Source organism: Dipodomys merriami, unplaced genomic scaffold (assembly GCF_024711535.1).
Source record: "Dipodomys merriami isolate MVZ:Mamm:240054 unplaced genomic scaffold, mDipMer1.0.p SCAF_274, whole genome shotgun sequence".
Classification (NCBI taxonomy): Eukaryota; Metazoa; Chordata; class Mammalia; order Rodentia; family Heteromyidae; genus Dipodomys; species Dipodomys merriami.
This window is the reverse complement of record NW_027204204.1, coordinates 530,691-550,756: the sequence shown is the minus strand read 5'-3', so window position 1 is coordinate 550,756 and position 20,066 is coordinate 530,691. Positions and strand designations below refer to the sequence as shown.

The following is a 20,066-nucleotide window of genomic DNA, read 5'->3' as shown; positions in this document are numbered from 1 at the left end:
GCTAAAGCACACAGTAGGTCCTCCTTGTAAAGCACGCAGTAGGTCCTCCCTGAGCACTTGTGAAATGAACACATGCACAGGGAAGGAAGCGCCCCAGGGAGCTTCAATATTCCTGGGGCACTGAGGGGTTCTTTGGAAGAGGGGTTCCCTGGGTTTCTCAGAGGTCCCAAACGGGGAGTCTCCCTCTGGGCACATCCAACCCCTTCAGGCCATGGAGGGGGTGTCTAAGAGTGGGAGGAAAGAACAGAGAGAAACTGTACCCCCTCTCTGTCTTGACCCCCCCCCCCCCAGCCCCACTACTGATCTCCACCCAGGAGACCCGGCTCAGCCCAGCATGTCCTCACAGGCAGAAGGTGCTGGTCTGCTAGACAAGAGCAGGCTGCAGCCTGACATGTAAGCTCCTGCATCTGTGTAATCTCGGCATGATTGTGATTTGGGGGAGCTGGGACTGCGTCTGTGCCTCGATTCCCTTTCCTGCCCGGGGAGCCTCCTCTGCCTTCGGCTGGCTGTGGGGCAGAGAAAGCAGCTGAGACAGAGGCTGAGGCAGGGATGGAGGGGCAAGTGGAGGCTGAGGCTGGCCAGGGCTTGGATCTTTCCATTTTAGGAGTCCTGACTGGGGCGGGGTCACATAGAGAAAGGCAGGAAGCCATGTTATTTAACCCCCCCCCCCCACTGGCTATGGCCATCCCTTAGCTTTGGGCTTTCCTGCCACAGCTTGGGGCCAGCGGCTGTCCCTCTCACCTCTTGCGATGTGGATGTTGAGTTCAGGGGACTGGGCGGGCGGCAGGGACGGGTGTGGTAGGGGTATGAGACAGCTCAGGCTGGTGTCTGGGTGGTGGGCACACGCGTGTGCACAGTACACACAGGGGCAGCTTACCTGTCCACCTGCACTCCTGTGTCCTTCGTCTCTGTCTTGGGGGGTCCCCCTCGGTTAGCCACTTTCCCGCCCGTGGTGAGAAGGTTCAACACCGGCTCAATCTCTCTGAGCAGTTCGCTGTTCTCCTCGTGGTCTCTGAGGAGGCCTGTGTCAGGGCTTTTCTTGTCCAGGGCCAGGCCGTTGGCCTGGGCACATGGGCCCGCTTCCTGCCCGTTGTCCTGGGCCCGCTGAGGGCCGCTCCCACCGGCCCTGGCCGCCACCGCCGGCCCCTGCTCCCTGCTCCCCGATGGCTGGGAAGCTGGATCGGCAGCTTTGGCAGAGGGGCCCAGAGGCTGGGTCACGCGGATGGTCTTGGGGGTCCCATCCCCGGTGAAGGTGGTCTCCAGGTGGGTGGTGAAGCCCTCAGGGCCTCTCAGGATGAGGACCACGTGGGTCTCGGAGGCGATGCCCCTGAGCACCTCCAGGGCGCTGTCGTAGCTCAGGTCCACCAAGGGGCGGCCGTTGACGGCCAGGATGATATCCCCGGCCTGGATCAAGCCACTCTGCTCCGCGGCTCCTCCACGGATGAGATCGGAGATGATGACGGGGGGCTTGCTGACGCGCTCCTTCACCAGGAACCCCAGGCCCCCCACTTTGCGCTTGAAGAGGCGCACCGAGATGACATTGGGCTGGATCTGCTGGACGCCGAGCACCGGCTCTTCCATGGTGTCCGTGCCCGAGGGTGCGGGGTGCACGCCCCACAGCCTGTCCAGACCAGGTGGCTTCCACAGGGACAGCGGGGCTCCGGCTCCGTGGACACGAGAGCTGGCCCACACAGGCTGCCCGGGCTCTATGCTCTCCGCCCGTGACGTGGACAAGGCGTCATCGGTGGCATGATGGCACGCATCTCCCTCCTCGCCAGTGCTCAAAGGAAGCGATGGCCGCCGGGCAGCTGTCAGGAGAAGTCTGGGGACCTGTCCCTAAGCAACAGGTCAGGCAGACGGGGGAGGATCAACGTGGGATGGATGCGTCTAGAAGTGACGCATGGTAGACGCATGGATTAGTCTCTGGGCAGTTTGGTCACGGCTGTTTGGATGCATATGAGAGCCACGGCTTCTGGAGCTGAAGAGAAGGACACAGGGGAAGAGGTGAGAACAGAAGGAAAAAAAATAAAAAAGACCCAAACGGAGCGCTTCATATTCCTGTCACAATTAGGACAAATGGAGGCAGTGATAAAGTAAGGCAGTTTGAGGTTGCCTGGGGCAAACAGGAAGACTATTCCCTCCCCCCTCAAAACAACAACAACACAAACAAGCTGGGTATTGTGACGCACGCCTGTACTCCAACTCTGTGGGTAAGTGTGAATAGGAGGATCGTGGTCCAAGACTGGCTCCAGGCTAAAGTGCATGACCCTATTTGAAAAAAAAAAAAGCAAAAAGAGATGTGGCTCAAGTGGTACCGTGTCTGCCTGGCAAGTGTGAAGCCATGGGTTCAAACCCCCGCTCCTCCCCCCAAAATAAAACTAGGATAGAAAACGGCATAGAACAGATACACGCTGAATACGCGGGAGATTTCAAGCCAGTGCAGAAATGAGATCCATCTTCCGGAAGGAGGCATCCGCCTTTGCAAGAGAACACAAACAGCCCAGCAGCATCTCCATGTGTCTCCAGGATCAAGGCCCCAAGAGACCCAAGCGTGGGGGCTGGGGTGGGGGGGGGAGGGAAGGAGGGGGGGAGGAAGGGAGGAGGGGGGTACCCCTTGCCAGGAAACCATGGGCAGCCAGCCTCAGAAACAAAATGACAGAATCACAAGTCCTTTTTTCTTATCTCTCCCGATCATGGCCCGGAGTCACCAGCCCAGTTATCACTCAGCCTCTCCAGGCCCCCAGGGGAAGCGGAGGACAGCCAGGCCCCGAGACCAAATGACAGCATCACAAGGACTCTCTTAACTACACCAGCTTGTCACAGTCTCCTGGGTTTCGCAGTTTCCATTCGCAGCTCAGGAGCTTCAGCTGGCACAAAGCATCTTTGGGTTCTCCATCCTGGGTGTCCCCTCTGGCCCCCACAAAGCAAACCTCCTGGGAAGACAACGATGCCCCTTGCTCCAGACCCCGGGATGGGGGTCGACAGGTCCAAAACCTGAACTACCTGCCAAATGTTTAACACCAAAGAGATGGGTCCAGGCAAAACTCTGAGAGATGTCTGCGTTCCACTGACCATCTAAAAATGATCAGCGGCCAAGCATGGTGGCACAGGCCTATAATCCCAGCTATGCAGAAGACAGAGGTAGGAGGATCTCTAAGGTTGGCCCTTGGCAAAAGCATGAGATCCTAAAACAAAAGCAAAAGGCCTGGGGTCATGGATCAAGTGGTAGAGTGCCTACCTAGCAAGCATGAGACCCCAAGTTCAAAATCCAGCACCACAAAATAAATACATAAACAAAAACAAAAAACCAGAGTGGGCTTTGGTCGGGTGCCCATGGCTTATGTCTAGATTCTTAGCTACCTAGGAGGCTAAGATTTGGAGGATCACAGTTTGAGGCCAGCCCAGGCATTAAAGTACTTGAGGCCCTCTTCTGAACCCATGGCCTGGGGCCAGGTGTGTACCTGTCATCTCAGCTACCAGAGAGGCTGAGAGGAGTAGGATCATAGTTCTAGGTTATGCTAGGCAACATTGTTCCTGAGACCTCATCTTAACAGAAAACAACCCCACAAAACCCAACAGGTACTGCTGTGTATACTTGTCATCCTTTCTATAGCAGGAAGCATAAATAGGAAGATCGTGGCTTAGACTGGCTGGACAAAAAGGAAAACCTTAATTGGAGCCAAAAAAAGGGGGGCAGGGGATACAGCTTGAATGGTAGAACCCCTGCCTGGCCAATACCAAAGCCCTGAATTCAAATCCCACTACTGCTTAAGAAAGCGGTGGACTTGGTTGCTTCAGGGTTAGCTGATAGCAGAGCAGGTCCCTCAAGGACAGTGGTTGCTGAGAGAAGATAGATATATTTCGGAGGCATCGGGCAGGGCCAGAGCCGGCCCTGTGGGAGAGGTGACATGTGCTAGGTTCCCAGGGTGGGCACGGGGGGCGGGGGGTGGGGACCTGCGGTGGGGCTGGCTGATCAGAACTGAGCTGGATGCTATATGGGGTGGAGCCATTTCCTGACCCTACTCTGGGGTCCCAGCAGCCCGTGGCCTCCACAGCCAGCCATGCTGTAGCTCACGAGGAACCCCCTCTGCGCCCACACCAACACACAAACCCACACTGTGGTGGCTGTCTTTCACCAAGTCTGTCGCCCCCCGGACTGGGGCAGCTGATTGGCTTCCTATGAGAGCAGGAGGTGGGTGCAGAGGCCACCCTCCTCCCCTCCCAGGGCCCCCCCACCCCCAGAAGGGAGGTGCCACCCCCTGGGTGTCCTCCAGCATCCCCACACAGCCCCATTATGTAAGTCCTCCAGCCCCTGCGCCCGGCGAGGGAGAAACGCTGATTTCCTGGGCCCGGCCCAGGCTGCCACCTCCATCTGGCACGGCTCTCCATGTGTTCACGCACCGCCCTCGCACCCTGTCAGCGCTCAGCTGTGTGTGGCGGCCCTGGCCACGGGCAGGTTTGTAGAGGGAGAAACTACCCCGCGTCCCTGGGGGAGGGAGCGCGGCTCACCATGCCTTTCTCTGCTTGGGCAAGAATTTGCTCTTGCCGTCCCCCCTTCCTTACTCAGAATGCTCAGGGCCTCCGGAAGATGCCTGTGTCCCACAGACCAGCTGAAAGATATGAAGCAGAACAGAGGCTGAGGGCCGGACATGGGGCTACATGCCTGTAATCCCAGCTCTATGGAAGGTCAAGGCAGGGATTACAGGCAGAAGCAACTATGCTCAGCCCTGCTTTTTCTTCTTTTTGATATGACAACTTACCGAGTGAAACGTGATACCTCGGCTCTCATAAGGTTATTGGGCAGCATAGGTCTGGACTGCAACCATTATTCTTAACTGTATTCCATCCTGTAAGTCCCCCACAAGTTGCCGATCATTTGGCTGGGGTAGAAGAACACGTTCTTATGTTTTAGCTTTCTCACAGAAACCAGAAGAGCCAAGGAAAGTTTGTAGACGTCATAGTAGGATTTCACCAGCACAAATCCAAAATCCTGCCTGGGAGCATCAGGTAAGTCTATTTATACAATAGTGAGGTTAGAGCTGGGCTGGGTGGTACATGCCTATAGTCTCAGCAGGAGGGTCATGAACAGCCAAACCCCAAATGAAACAAAGAATGAGACACAGCTCTACAGATAAGAAGGGATCAGGGAGAGGCACCCTTGGGGGAGCTAGGAGAGGGAAGGTGTCAATTCGATGCCCATAAATACAGTGATTACGGTAAACGCAGCAGATTCCCACTCTGAACGGCATGTCAATTATTTCCCAACACACACACTCGCGCGTGCGCGCGCACACACGCGTGAACTCCCTTCCTTGCACACTTTACAGTCACTTCTGAACTCCATTCATCTTCCTCCCACCCCGCACTGAAGAACAGTCTTAAACCACCTGCCATCTCCCAAATAAACAAAGGACCCAACACCTAAACCCAACTGTAGTAACTCCTCTGCAAAGAAAAAGAAATTAATCCTGAACCACCAACTCCCTTCCACTGACTGAGCCGCTGGCTCGCCATCTTTCCTCTGAGGTCACACCACCTAGGGTTCAAGTTCAAGTTCAATTCTTTCCCACACCAACCAGCCCTGGCAGCCAACATGTCCCCCCACCCCCAAATCAAATGAGCAGGGTGAGCTCACATTCTCTGTGTGTGTTGGGGAGGGGGAGATGGTGGTGGTGTCCCCCAGCAATGAGAGAATCCTGGTCTACAAGCAAATCCCAGTCAGGGAATTCCTGAGGGGTCATGACCACCATTTCCCTAGGATCACTCTGATCTTCCCAGACTGCTTCACGTCGTAGTTTGCCTTCGGCTGGGTTAGTCAGTAATTTTAAACTTCCTCCTGCAGAATAATCTGGGTCAGGTGAGGTGGCTCACACCTGTAATCCCAACCACTCCGGAGGCCTAGGAAGGAGCATCGTGGTTCTTCCTTGGGTGAAAGAACACAAGACTCTGACTGAAAAAATATGCAGGGAAAAGGCTGGGGGCGTGGCTCAAGTGGAAGAGCACCTGTCCTCTGAACACAAGGCTTTGAGCTCAAGTCCCAGTTACAGCCAGAAATCAAAAAAGGAGCTTGAGGAATCTAAGTCCTCCCTGACTAGCAGGTAAGTAAACAGAAGCATGTCCACACAGCGGGGGAGGGACTCAGGTAGGCATTAGTGAAGGCCGGGCTAGCTCTGACACTATCAGTGGAGCTGGGGGCCCACAGATAACAGAAATGTGGTTAGGCATCTCTCACGAATCTGTCCATGTTTCCTCTGGGCCTGGAGATGTTTCTGGATAAGTCCCTCTCCAAGCTATCGTAACCGTGGTTACGCATGAGAAAGGAAATGCTTTCAGATTCACTTATGAATTGTCATTTTGATGATGCATATTTCCTTTCTTTTTTTTTTTTTAACTGCATTTTTTTTGCACCACCCTTAAACAAAAGGCTAAAGTCCTTAAAGTCCCACTGTCTCAGCTTCCAGACCTGGTTTTGTGATGCTGGGCAAAGGTACTTGACTTCGCTATTTCTCTATCTATAAAGAGAAATGACATACTTATTGTGTTCTCTGTGTGTGTATGTGTGTGTGTGTGTGCATACACACCGGTTGTGGGTTTGAACTCAGGGCCTGGGCACTGTCCCTGAACTTTTGTGCTCAAGGCTGCTGCTCCACCACTTGAGCCACAGCTCCACTTCTAGCTTTTACTTTTTATTTTTTGGTGGTTAACTGGAGATCAGAATCTCACAGACTTTCCTGCCTGGGCTGGCTTTGATCCATGATCCTCAGATCTCAGCCTCCTGAGTATGAGCCACCAGGGCCCAGCCCGACTCGGGCTTTCCCAGGGGAAGACCCCCTTCCTTGCGCCCCTTCCCCCTCCCCACCCCCCTGCAGTGGCTCCCCCTGGGAATTGAAGAAGGGCGAGGCTGGCTTTGCTGGCCCCTGAAGCTCTCCCATTCCTGGGCTTGGTGGTGGGTGAACCCGAGGGCATGGCTGAACACATCACTGCTTCATCTGCCATGTGGAGGGAGCTGTGTACCCCATGGGTGAAGAGATCTAGAAAGCTCACAGAGCCTTCATCTCAACTAGATTTTACAAAGCTCATGTACAGAAGCCAGTTTGGCAGCCTGTAGACCGTTATCTCCGTCAGCATGGCAGATGTTCTAGAACTTGGGGCTAACGTTCTTCAATTCCTTCTTACCCACATTGCACCCTGTGCTGGACCCTTGCTGTGAGTTCTGTGTGGTGGGCAGAGCCATGACTTTGGACAGACAAGGGCTTGTGATCCAGCTTCGCCTCCTGCCGTACTCACTGACGGCGCCTCCTGAGCGGAAGTTCGTGAAGTGGCATGGCCCGAGCCAAGTGCATTGTGGACTATTGTTTTTAGAGTTGCTTTACCTTGCCCGTTTAGAGACATGAGGGCCAGGTGTGGTGGCACACGCCTGTAATTCCAGCTACTCAGGAGTCAGAGGTAGGAGGATCCTGGCTGGCAGACAGCTGAGGTCCAGTGAGACCTTATCTGAAAAATTAACTAAAAGTTAAAAGGACGGGGTGTGTGGTTCAACTGGTAGAGCGCTTGCCTAGCAAGTGAGGGTCCTGAGTTCACTTTCTAGAGTCTCAACACTTTGGATGGGAAATACAAACGTAATTGTAGCAAGAGAGTTGCCTGGTGAGAGGAAGAAGGAAATACAGTGTCAGTGGTCTCTGGAACATTAAGAATCAACAACAACAGCAACAAGAATGAAGGATGGTACCTGCTTCCTTCCTCTCCCTCTCCTTTTCCCTTACTCCCTTTTCTTTTCTTAGGCCAACCTCATCTTACAGCCGGGGGAGAGCTGGAGTGGAGTATTATAAGCACAAATGCGGGTGGACAGAGTAGAAGTCCCTGAAAGCATACCCGGAAGGCCTAACATAGTTTGCAGTGGTAGTTAGGGAAGGCTTCCTGGAGGAAGAGTCAGATTACAGACCTGGCTGGGGATGAAGGAGCAGATGGTAGGAGCAAGGGGCGAAGGGCTAGACCAGCAGGTGAACAGGCTCTGAGGTGGGAGAGAGCCGGCCTTCAGAGGCTCAAGGTGAGAGGAGAAAGCCAGGCTCTCCCCAGGAGGCTAGAGAGGGCATCAAGACCATGGAGTCCTCCCGAGCAGTTAGAGATTCCAGTATGTTCCTGGAGTTTGATTTTGTTAAGATGGTCCCGGCTGATGCTAAATGACACATGGGCAGGGAATGTCAGATTCGCTACAGGAAGCCCAGGAGAGATGAGCCAGGAGGTCAGGATTGGGGCGATGAGGGGCACGGGGAGGGAAGAGGGGAGAGATGGAAGAGGTTGAATCACGACGTGACTCAGTGGACAGTGGAGCGGAGGCCGGCAGCGCTGTCCCGGATGACTCTCCTGCTTGTAAAAGATCCTGCCGTCCTTTTTTTTCTTTTTAATTTTCCAAAAGGCAAAGATTAAAAATAGGGATCAGAGATCCCTCCTGACACAAATTCCTTCCCTTACTGCTTTTTAAATGAGCAACTACCTTGTTCCAAAAGACGTGATGGGTGAAGGGGTTGGCAGACCCCATGTTTCTGGGGATTTCCTACCTTGCAGCGGTGCAGCACCGGGCACGGCCTGAAGGAGGCGCTGAAGAAATGAATCATGGATGGACGGGCCACGTCTGTAGTTGGGGGTAAGCGGCTTGTGTGGGAGGTAAGAGGGAGTGGTGGAGACTCGTGGAACGATTGGGAAGGCATGTCCATGGATGGAGGATAGAGCCAGCTGGCAGATACCAGGCAGGAAGATGAGGCCGAAATCACATCACCCCCTACCCAACAGCTGTCACCAGAGCCCTGGAATAGCAGAATTTAGATTCAGAAGGAGGGGAGTGAGAGAGGTGGGGGGGGGGGTCTTTGGGGGAGTGGAAATCGGTGATGGGTGTGATCCAAGTGCGTGCTGTCCTGGACTGGCCTCACCTGGAAAGAGGTCAGGATCACAGACGCTCGAGTCACTTGGACCCACACACGAGGGCCTGCCTGCATCCTAAGAGAATCTCCAGGTCCACTCACCAGCACGTGAGAGCGCGAGAAACACAAGCCCAGTAGCCAGAGGGTTACTGGGGAGACTTCTGTGTGACCCCAGGAAGCCTCACGTGGAATATTTCCATGTAATGTGTGTGTGATACTGTTAGATCAAAACCATCCCAAATCACCATCATTCAACAGCTTCATGAGCGACTGTGATGGCAATTGCAAATGCAATTTCAGTCCCAGCTGACCTTCTGCACAGAAGCACTGCAGACTGGACATGCTCTCACGACGCCACGCCATGGGTTGGGGTCTCTGAATAACAGCCCCAGGCACCTAGGAGAATTGTGTTTGGTTTACAGTGTATATCATTTTAAAAAAATGTGTTCTGCACCAGGCACCAATGGCTCATAATCCTAGCTACTCAGGAGGCTGAGATCTGAGGATGGTGGTTCAAAGCCAGCCCGGGCAGGAAAGTCTGTGAGACTCTTATCTCTGATGAACCACCCCAAAACCGGAAGTGGAGCTGCAGCTCACGTGGTAGAGCTGCTAGCCTTGGGGATAGAAGCTCGGGGACAATACCCAGGCTCTGAGTTCAAGACAGACAGACAGACAGACAGACAGACAGACAGACAGACAGACAGACAGACAGACAGACAGACACACACACACACACACACACACACACACACACACACACATTTTGCCAATAGGCTGCTGTTTAGAAATGGGAGGTTTTGACACAATATACATTTCTGGTTTTCTTGGAACAGTGCAGAGTGTGGCATATGCCGGTGTGGAGCGGGTAGGGGTGTGCCCGTCACACGGGGCCTGGGGTCTCTGGGCCTTGGGCCACCACACCGTCCCTCACGCAGTGTCTTGCTATTTGAACAGCGGATCTTCCATCAGACATTGGAAGTCGCTCTGCGCAGCTGCTCCGTGCAGAGAAAAAAAGTGCACCTAGTGCCTGGTGTGCCCAGATGTTTCGTGGGACCCCAGAGACTGCCCCTCCCCCTCCCCAGTTCCGCGGGTTTCCTCAGTGACTGCCTTGTGGTGGCCTGGGCTGGCTTGATCTCCATCTCCTTTTGTTTTTGTTGGTTTTGGTTTTGGCGTCAGTACTGGGGCTTGAGTCCGAGGCCTTATGCTATTGTTTGGATGGTACTCTACCATTTTGAGCCACAGCTCTACTTCCGGCTTTTTGAGGGTGAAGTGGAAATAAGATGGTGACCAGGGCTGGCTTCAAACTGCAATCCTCAGATCTCAGCCTCCAGAATAGCAAGGCTGGCAGACATGAGCTGCTGGTGCCTGGCTTTATCGCTGCTCTCGAATCATTTGCATGGGACAGTCCCCCAGCTCCCCAGCCTCACTCCACAGGCTCTACAACTCAAGGACTTTAGTATCTCCCTGCCTCAGTTTCCCCATCCATAAAACAGGTTAACCACAGTATCTCCACTGCTGTTAGGTACTGGTAAAGGGAAGAAAAGGGAGGAGAGGGGAGAGAAGAGGAAAGGGAGAGGTGAGGGGGGAAGAGAGAGGTAGGAAGGGGAGAGGGGAGGGGAGGAGACAAGTAGGAAGGGAGTGGGGGAGAGGAGGAGAAGGGTGAAGTTGGGGTGTTTCATTCTCTGTTCTCTCCCTGTCAGAACCCATGTCTAGCAGGGCCACATTCTTTTCTGAGAACCTATGGTGGGGGGGTGTCCCCCAATTCCATTCAATGGCACCCCATGGCCCTGTCTCTCCCTCCTGCTGCAGGCTGGGTGGTCACAGTGCCCTGCTGCTGGGCCCTGGGCCCATCCTGTGTGCGTTGAGCTGAATTTCGGAGGGATGGGCCTCAAGTTCACGGCCCAAGTCCTGGGACCTGCGCAGTGCCCACAGTGGGGGACTGTCACCACTCCCAGGACCGGGCAGCTAAACAGCGTAAATGACATTGTCACCAGCTTTCACAGGCGGTGACTCACAGCCTTAATTAAAATGCTGAGGAGAATGTAAAGCAAGGCTGCCTTGGAAAACAGAGAGAGCCTGCTAAACTGCCGAGCTGTTTCTTCCAGGAAAGCGGAGAAAACAGAGACAGAGAAGGCGGGGAGAGGGAGGGGGAGGGGGGGGGCGGGACAGAGAATGTATGTGTGTGTGCACATGTGTGTATGTCCAAGAATTGTGGGGAGAATTAACCCAGAGAAAAGTCTAAGCCCAAACTCTCCCTACCTCCCAATTTTTATTAGGAAATAGTTAAACCAAGAAAAATGTAAAAGAACAACACAACAGTATCCTTAAACTTTCATGTAGATTCATAACTATTAGCATTTGCTTATATGCTTGTCTATGTCTATCCTGTCCATCCATCTGTCTGTACAGCCGTCTTTACAACGATCATTTTTTGGGGGGGAACATTGCTAGAGATTTAACTAGAGGAGGAGGAGGAGGAGGAGGAGGAGGAGGAGGAAGAGGAGGAGGAGGAGGAGGAGGAGGAGGAGGAGAAGGAGGAGGAGGAGGAGGAGGAGGAGGAGGAGGAGGAGGAGGAGGAGGAGGAGGAGGAGGAGGAAGGAGGAGGAGAAGGAGGAGGAGGAGGAGGAGGAGGAGGAGGAGGAGGAGGAAGGAGGAGGAGAAGGAGGAGGAGGAGGAGGAGGAGGAGGAGGAGGAGGAGGAGGAGGAGGAGAAGGAGGAGGAGGAGGAGGAGGAGGAGGAGGAGAAGGAGGAGGAGGAGGAGGAGGAGGAGGAGGAGGAAGAGGAGGAGGAGGAAGAGGAGGAGGAGGAGGAGGAGGAGGAGGAGAGAGAGAGAGAGAGAGTGTGTCCTGGGGTTTGAACTCAGGGCCTGGGTGTTGCCCCTGAGCTTTTTGACTCAGGGCTACAGCTCTACCACTTTGAGCCACAGCACCACTTCCAATCTTCTGGTGGTTAATTGGAGATAAGAGTTTCACAGACTTTCCTGTCCGGGCAGGCTTTGAACCACAATCTTCGGATTTCAGCCTCCTGAGTAGCTAAGATTACAGGCATGAGCACTGCTGCCTGGCAAAATATATATACTTTAGGATTAAAGCCTGTACCACAAAAGCCACAAAACCATTGTTGTACTCAGAAAATTGACTAGACTTACAAAAATTCAGTCAATACTAGTGGAAGTTGGTCTTGTCCTTTCCTCCCCCCCCCCTTTCTTTACCTTCTTTCTTTTACAAAACTTGTCTAGGTAATAAATCGAATCCCCTCACTTGAGAAAGGAAAGCAGAAACTGTGCCGAGCACACAGGCGATGGGAGCAGTTAGAAGTTTAGCCTGGGGGAGCAGGGTGGAGGAGGCCGGCTCCTCTCCTGGGGGTTGACAGATAAAGTGCTCCCAGCCTTGAATCAGACAAGAAATCCAAGCTAACAGCATCAATTGCTCTGTGTGTGTGTGTGCGCGCGCGTGCGCGCGCGTGTGTGTGTGTGTGTGTGTGTGTGTGTGTGTGTGTGTGTGTGTGTGTGTGTGTGTGTGTGTGTGTGTGTGTGTGTGTGTGTGTGTGTGTGTGTGTGTGTGTGTGTGTCTTAGGACTTGAACTCAGGGCCTGGGCACTGTCTCTAAGCTTTTTCACTCAAGGCTATCGCTCTACCCCTTGAGCCACAGCCCCACATCTGGCTTTTTAATGGTTCACTGAGAGAAGAGTCTCATGTACGTTCTTGCCCAGGCTGGCTTTGAACCTCAGATCTCAAGCTCCTGAGTAGTTACGAAAACACATGTGAGCCACCAGCTCCTGGCTCCAGTTGCTTTTTAAAACCTGCAATGGCCACACACATGTCCTCAGCATTATCACCCGCTGCCATCCAACTATGACCCATGTGGCTCCTCAAAACTTCATTCATTCCGGGGGCCGACACGGACATCTCTCCTCAGAAACGAGCCCGCCATGGCCCTGGATGGGAACTGCAGAAAGAAACACCATGTTTCCACTCAAGTCTCCAGGACTCCCCGCTCCCCCAGTCCCTGAGAAATCTCAGGGCTCCAGGCCACTGGAAACGACCATGCCTACCTTCAGTGTGAGTTTCGAACATTTGTTAAAAAGATAGTCGAAAGCGGTAAGAACATACAGCCCTGAAAACCCATCCTGATCCCGTTCACGTATAGGAAATAAAGGAATTTCATCTCAGCCGCTGCATCAGAGCCGGGAGGGGGAGAAAGACAGCAGAAGGCTTGGCCAGCTAAGACTGATCTTCATCTACAAACACATACTCGGTATTGACTCCGTTCATTTACTATTGCGTCAGCCTAATCCGTCCTCATTATTTCCCTTATGTGAGATTTCAGAGCCGAGTTACTGCTATAAACATCAAAGAGCAAAAACTAATAATTAAATAAAATAACAAATAAAATAAAATAAAAATATGCTCCCAAAGATGTCAATGGGATACTCTTCTAATTGATCCCTGTAGATTATCTTTTTAGGCTAAGAGTTCTCAGAATTTTTTCTTTGCAGCCCTAAGTAATACATGTGGCTATTTTAATGACTAAATAGAACGAACTACTTCTGTCATCTTGCCATTATCAGCAAGCTTGCTGGGACATGGTAAAAACAGAGGATGTATCTTCTTTCTTCTTTACGCTGGAGTTCGGCTGCGGGGTTTAGCCTGGAGCCGGGAGCTCGGGGCTTTTGCTGAAAATGAAGCAGTAGCTGACCTGACTCTCATCACAAGCAAGCAAAATCCTTTAGTAGAAAAATGATGGATGCTCGCAGTCACTTCCCGAAGTTGAGCAAGCTTCCCGAATGCACGAGATCCTGTCTTCATTTCCAAGTAAAAATGGGTTCCACCAAGGCTCATCTTTTTTTATTTTTAAGTCCTGAAGGTAGCACCACTTCAGCTACGGTCAGGTTTTGAGAAAGAAAAGTTCCTGGAGGATTATTCCCCATTTGGGTAATGCCGGGCAAATGTTCTTAGCTAACTTGCCTCAGGGCACTTCTGAAAACCTGTGGAATTTCTTTTAGGTACCTTGACTCTGAAAAAGCAGAGCCATCCTCCTCTCCTACCCCCACACACTCCCATGACAGAACCAGAAGTAGGGAGATGATCACAGTGCCCAGGCTGGAAACAGAAATTTTTACCTCTTGTTACAAAAGGGTTCTGGGGTCTCCACTGGCACAAGGTTGAAATAAAAACACAAACAAAATTAACCTTCTCTTTTTCTCTCCCAAATCCAAACCACCACCACCACCAAAAAACCAGAGACTTCATGCTAACCTAACAGGACGTGGTGGCTTCAGGTTCCTCAATGGAGCCTTGGGTTCCAAAGCCTCTATTTCCCAGATTTTAAAAAAAAATTGAAATTTTAGGACAGGAAGGGACCTGGTCTAGACTAACTACACAACTAGAGGACTCTCTTTCTCTCTCATCTGTGTTCCTGAAGCCTTCCCTTTACAGAGTGTCACACCCACTATCCCGAGCCTTTGCAGACATAACTACACGATCTCCATCACCTGGATGACCTGTACAGAGGTCAGGTCAGGCTAACTTCTCAGAATCCAATCACAGAATCCCATGTCAAAGCCTGGCCTCCTGGTATCCCACACTGACATGGTCTTTTAACTCTTAGTTCCCCATTGCCAAGAGGGTGGTGCACATCCCACCTACAGCTCCCATGTCCCCTTCTCTGAGGGGTCCCCCTGGCAATCCCCAGGCACTCACCCCGGGGACAGAAGCAGTATTTCAAATCTGCCTCTCCAAGAACTGTTTGCTCCTCCAGGGAGGCTTTCCGGGTGCCCCTGCCGGGTCAGACTGCAGAGTGCCTTGCTTGGGGGTACATGCTAGCTTGGTTTGGGTAGCTGTCCTGGGGGAGGGGTGAAGGGCTCCACCCTGGATGCGCCACTTAACTCAATTGTGTCACATCTGACACGTGTGCTGATGACTGCGCTCCTCCTGGGCTTAGCTTCACTAAACAGGATTATGCTAAGACCCGTGCAGTAGCACCCCGCCGAGTACGCTCTATTGGGGACTTAGAGGTATCTTCTGTTCATTTATCATTTCACTGAACAGATCCGATGGGCTCAATTTCCCAGCACTGCAGGGCACTGCTCACAACGGTCCTTTCCTGGCATCAGGCAGGGACTGACATAAACAGGCAAGACTTGTGGCCTCCGGGCAGGGGACCTCCTTGGCTGTCAAAATGAGCTCAGAGCAAAGGATTTGGTAACGGCAGCAGCACGTAAACAGATCTCATCAGCTCTGGAATTCTTTGGTTTCTAAAGTTAACACCTGAGAAGTTTGTCTGTCTGTCTCTTTGTGATGATACTGGGGCTTGAACTCAAGGCCTGGGTGGGCACTGCTCCAAAGCTTTTTGTGTTCAAGGCTAATGCTCTATCACTTGAGCCACAGCTCCATTTCTACCTTTTTGGTGGTTCCTTGGAGATAAGAGTTTCCTGGTCTTGTCTGCCTGTGCTGACTTCAAACCTCCATCCTCAGATCTCAGCCTCCTGAGTTGCTAGGATGACAGGTGTGAGCCACGGTGCCTGGCTTGTGAGAGGTCTCTTTAGAAAGGCTCTTTCTCTCTGAATGCCCAGCATTGGATGGAAGAAAGGGCTAATATCCAGCCAGCGCTTCACGGGAGGATTCTCACTCATTCTCTCCATAAGTTGTCACAACAGTTGGGAGAGATGGAATTAAACTCCCTTTAAGTCCAAATTTCTGAGTCCTCTCAGGTAAACATAAAGTTAGTATTAAGGGCATTGGACAAGCATCACTCTACCAAGGATCTATGCCAGCTTCGTTACAAATATGCTGTGTGACTTTTACCAAGTCATGCAGCTTTTGCTGGGCCACAGTTTTCCCCATTTGTGCAATGAGGGCGATGGACAGGTGACAGAAGCATCGGTTCCTCCTTCCCCGCAAAACACGGCAACACCAGCCCCGCAGCCTGAGCATACGATCTCACATCTCGGGTCTGGACTGGTGAATTTGGACCCAGAGGATCCATTGGGCTAACATTTGACCCTGGCTAGATGAGATGATGTCTCATGGCTATTGGGTGTTAGGATGAGGGAACTGATGGCTGTGGCCTTCTGGCTTTTGGGTCGTTGGCCATAGACAAGATGGGGCGTCATGCCTTCCGGATACAAATAGGTCCTAAGGTGCTCTCAGATTTAACTGTGTGCGTCTCAATGTCTCCTAGGAAAGATCCACTGCGCTGACTATCCCTCCCTGCACAAACCTTCAGCGCCTCAGACAGAGAGACAGGTGCAGCATGCAGTCTTGTCCCCCAAACACACTGTAGGAAGGCAGTGTGAACACATCTGTGTGTACTCACAATGTACAGGTGCACGGACCCCCGAGCCGTAAGTGTTCAGGGAATTCAGCAGCACCCACCCTGTCCAGCAGGGCCGTGTGTGGAAGTCCCTCCAGGGACCAAGGACAGCTCCTGGCTCCTTGCTGTGGGGACCCTCTGCGGCATCCTGAGTCACCACACCACCCCCAGCCTCTCGGCCTTTGCCAAGTGGCTTTCCCATCAAGAATGCTCGCATGAAAGTGTGGTTTCCAGAACTCCTTGTACAGTGCTCACAAAACCTTCTACACAACCTCTTGTGGGAGTTCATCGCTCTCATTATTATTATTATTATTATTAACAGATAATGGAAAAGAAGTTCAGAGAGGTTAAGTAACCAACTGGAAGTCCACACAACTATAGAGCAAGCTTAGTGTAACCTCACACCTACAGGAAGCTTTAACAAGCTATTTGCTCTCTTCCCTGCATGGTCTGGGGTTTGCGGAATAATATATATATATATATATATATATATATATATATATATAATGTGTATATATATTTCATATGATATGTGACACATACCTGTATGTATATACACACACACACACATATATATTATATGTGAAAGCCATTCTCTTGATGATAGGGATACGCTCTGGCTAAGCAGGGGACTCTGGTGAGGAAGCTGTCTGCCTTCATACAGGGGTGTATCAGACTGCTTAAGTATAAAAAATACAATCCCCCCCTGGGGATTGTAGAAGCCCAAAGTGGGGGGGGGCTGTAGTCCCCAGGGGACTATGAGCACATGGGTTTCCTTGCTCTGCTGCCTCAGTTTCCATATCTACCAAATGCAGTGTGGGTGTCTGCCTTGGGGAGCTGTAAGAAGATTCCAGACCTCTCTAGAAGAAAGCAGCGGTTTTGAGCCTGCCCTCAGTCCATGGCCCCCTCAGAGGTTTCTAGAGTCTGAGGCTGGGCCAGTGTGGTATTGCGGCTGGGGAAGAGCTGCCGAGGCAGGTCCTGACCCTCTGCTCCTGACACACACCCAAAGTTAACGACAATGACAACGACAACAACAACAACAACAACAAATCATCTCCAACAACCCAACGGAGGAAAAACTGCTTCTGGTGGGGCGCTGCACCGAGGTTTTCTGGTGCTTTTCCAAACCTGCTGCGTTTGCACTTCGTCCCGGGAGATGGGGGGCGTCTCCTCACATTCCTGCGAGGGGGAAGCGGCTCCCAGCTTCTGTCTTCCCTGATCCTGGGGTCACCAGGGGCTACAAGGTGCGCCAGGAGCGTCTTTGGGGTCCCTCCCTCCCTGGTCTCACCAGTCACTGAGTCCGAACCCGGGTGGGGGGATCTTGGGGAGGGGAGAGCCAGGGGTGGGCGCAGCCTCCTCTACCCTGGGTGGGTGGGGGCATGGCTCCAGACTTCGGTTCCTTTTTTGGCAGGAAACCCTGGGTTTATCTATATCTGCCACTTTATGAAGGCCCCGAGATAGCGCCACAAAAGTATTGTGTCCCCAATTTACATACTGGAAAAGCCGAGGCTCCTTTGGAGAAACGGAGGGGCTGACCTAATGGCAGCCCACTCGGGGATCTGAAACTCCCCGGAGTCCCCCCCCAACAACAACCCGCTTCCGCGCCCCCCCCCGCGTCCCCAGCACGGTCCCCAGGCGCTGGGGGCGGCGGGCGGGGAGGCCACCGCGCCCCGAGGCCGGGGGACACGCACCTCACATCCTCAGGGCGAAGGCCCAAGACCCGGGTCCGGACCCGGGGGCCGCGGGTTCCCCAGGTGGCGCGGAAAGTTGGGGGTCTCCGGAGGGAACCCCGAGGCTCGGCCGCTCCGGACGCAATCAGAGGCGCGCGCCGCCTCGTCTGGCCCCGGACCCGGCGCACCGGGAGCCGCCGCGGTGCCAGACGCACAACTTTCCAGGTTCTAGGAGTCGGCGCTGGTCGCTCGCTCGCTCTCACACCCCCATCACCCGAGTAAGAAAGAGGCGCGGGGAGCCCGGCGGTGCCCGCGGGCGCGAGGGGCAAAGTTGGGAGGCAGGCGGGCGCCGCGACCCTGCGGAGCGGAGCCGCCCCCCGTCCGGCCTCGGGTCCCCCGCGGGCTGCGGGCGCCCGGAGGTGGCGAGGTGTCCGCCATGGCGGAGGCCGGCAGGTGCGGCGCGGCGGGAGAGGCCGCGCAAAGTTGGGGACGGACGGCGCCGCGATCGATCGACCCCTCCTCCGCCCCGGGCGTCCCCGAGCCCCGGGACCCCCGCTCCCCTCCTCGCCGGGGGTGGCTGGCGGGGCCGAGCGGGGCCGCCATTACCGCAGCGCGGCGCGGGGCGCGCGGCTGGGGAGGGACGCGGGGGTCCCCTGCAAAGTTGGAGCGGGGAGCCGGGAGCGGGCACCGGGGCTGGGGCAGCCGGAGGGGAGGAGACCCAGGCGGCCGGACTCAAGTTGGGACAGCGCGCGCGTCTCCGCGCGGGGTCCCCGGGGGTCCGGGAGGCGCCGGGGGGCGGGAAGGGCCCCGCGGGGGACGCGGGACGCCGCTGGAGAACTCACCTGGGGGCCGGGCCGGGCCGCCCCGGGGCCGCTCGGAGCTGCGCGGCCGCCCGCCGCCGCCGCCGCCGCCTCCGGGCTGTGCTCCGCCGTCTCCGCCCGCTCCGGGTGCCCGCGGCCGCCGCCGGTCGCCGTCCCGCAGCCCGCGGAGCCAGGCGCACCCGCTCGCCTCCCGCGAGGAGCCGCGTCCCTCCCTTCCCCGCCGCTTTGTGCCTCCCCGGAGCGCTCCCCACCCCGCCCCCGCCGGCCCTCCCCGCCCGCCCTCTCCCCCCTCCCTCCGCCCCGGCGAGCCCCAAGTTCGGGACCCAGGCTGGCCGGTTCCCCGCCCCGCGCGCGCGCGCGCGCACCCCGGGCTCACCCGGCCGCCCCGCCGCTCCTCGGAGCCCGCGCCGCCGCCGCCGCCGCGCAGGAACCGCGGCGTCCATGTGTGGGGACGGAGCCCCGCGCGGAGGGTCGTCGGGCGGGGGGGACGGATTCCTCAGCCGCCCCCCCTTTATCCTGTCATCGCGGAAACGAATTAGCGGTGACGTCCGGGGGGGGGGGCTCACCCCTCATTAGAAAAGAGCCGCCGCGCGCTCCGAAGCGCACACCTTTTATATAACCTCATTTCCATTTTTTTTCTATCAGGAAACACACGCGCGCACACACACACACACACACACACACACACACGTGGTCGTTCCTGGGGGTCCTGGGGGCTGGGGGCGCGCGCAGCAGCCACGCAGGGAAGGGCAGCTCCCCTTGGGCACAGATGGCCCCACGGGAGGTGACGATGGGGACTGGCGTCTCCTGCGGTGTTGGGACAATGTTCCCTCGCGGGACACCCCGTGCACCCCTCCCCAGACTGCGTACCGATGGACCCCCCCGGGGGGCGGCAAGGATTGGGGAGGGGGTCCGGCCCAGCTCTGGCCCCGGACTCTTGGGTGTGCAGCCGGAGAGAGTCCTTTCTAGAAATGTGGCCTGGCTCTGGTCTTTTCTAGCGCGGAGCTTACGCTGCTCGGGGCCTCTGGGGAGGGGGTGGGGAGAGGCCGGAGGGGACATGTTCACGCGTGGGTCAGAGACTCCCCCCCCCTCAAGGTGTAGGGGGGAGAGGCCCAGAGCTGGGCTGGGGCGGGGGGAGGGCTGAACCGAGAACGAAGCTTCCCTTCCTTTCTTAGGGGCCCGAACATATGGGTAACCATATAAACTCGTCTTGAAAGCTGTATTTTCCTGGGCAGATTGCAAAGGATTTTTTGCATTTCACTGTCGCTGTTGCTCACATGCTTTTGGGGAAGCAGGGGGTGGGGGATTCAAGGAAAAGGAGGAAGATTCTCTCTCTCTCTCTCT

General features: G+C 54.8%; 1 protein-coding gene across 3 annotated transcripts in view; it reads right to left on the bottom strand.

The window, feature by feature from the left end:
• The window catches only part of LOC138837703 (nitric oxide synthase 1), an 85,275-nt gene extending 66,063 nt beyond the window's left edge, over positions 1-19,212 (bottom strand). For 2 of the 3 annotated variants that reach the window (XM_070036648.1, XM_070036650.1), the window contains exons 1-2: positions 19,099-19,212; positions 878-1,978 (exon numbers count right to left, since the gene is read on the bottom strand). In XM_070036648.1, the coding sequence (XP_069892749.1) occupies positions 878-1,581 (704 nt within the window). In that variant the 5' untranslated portion in view covers positions 1,582-1,978; positions 19,099-19,212. Of the gene's footprint in view, positions 1-877; positions 1,979-18,743; positions 18,823-19,098 lie in introns of those variants that run through there. The other variant, XM_070036649.1, reaches the window with a different exon arrangement.
• Between the last annotated feature and the right edge of the window lie 854 nt (positions 19,213-20,066).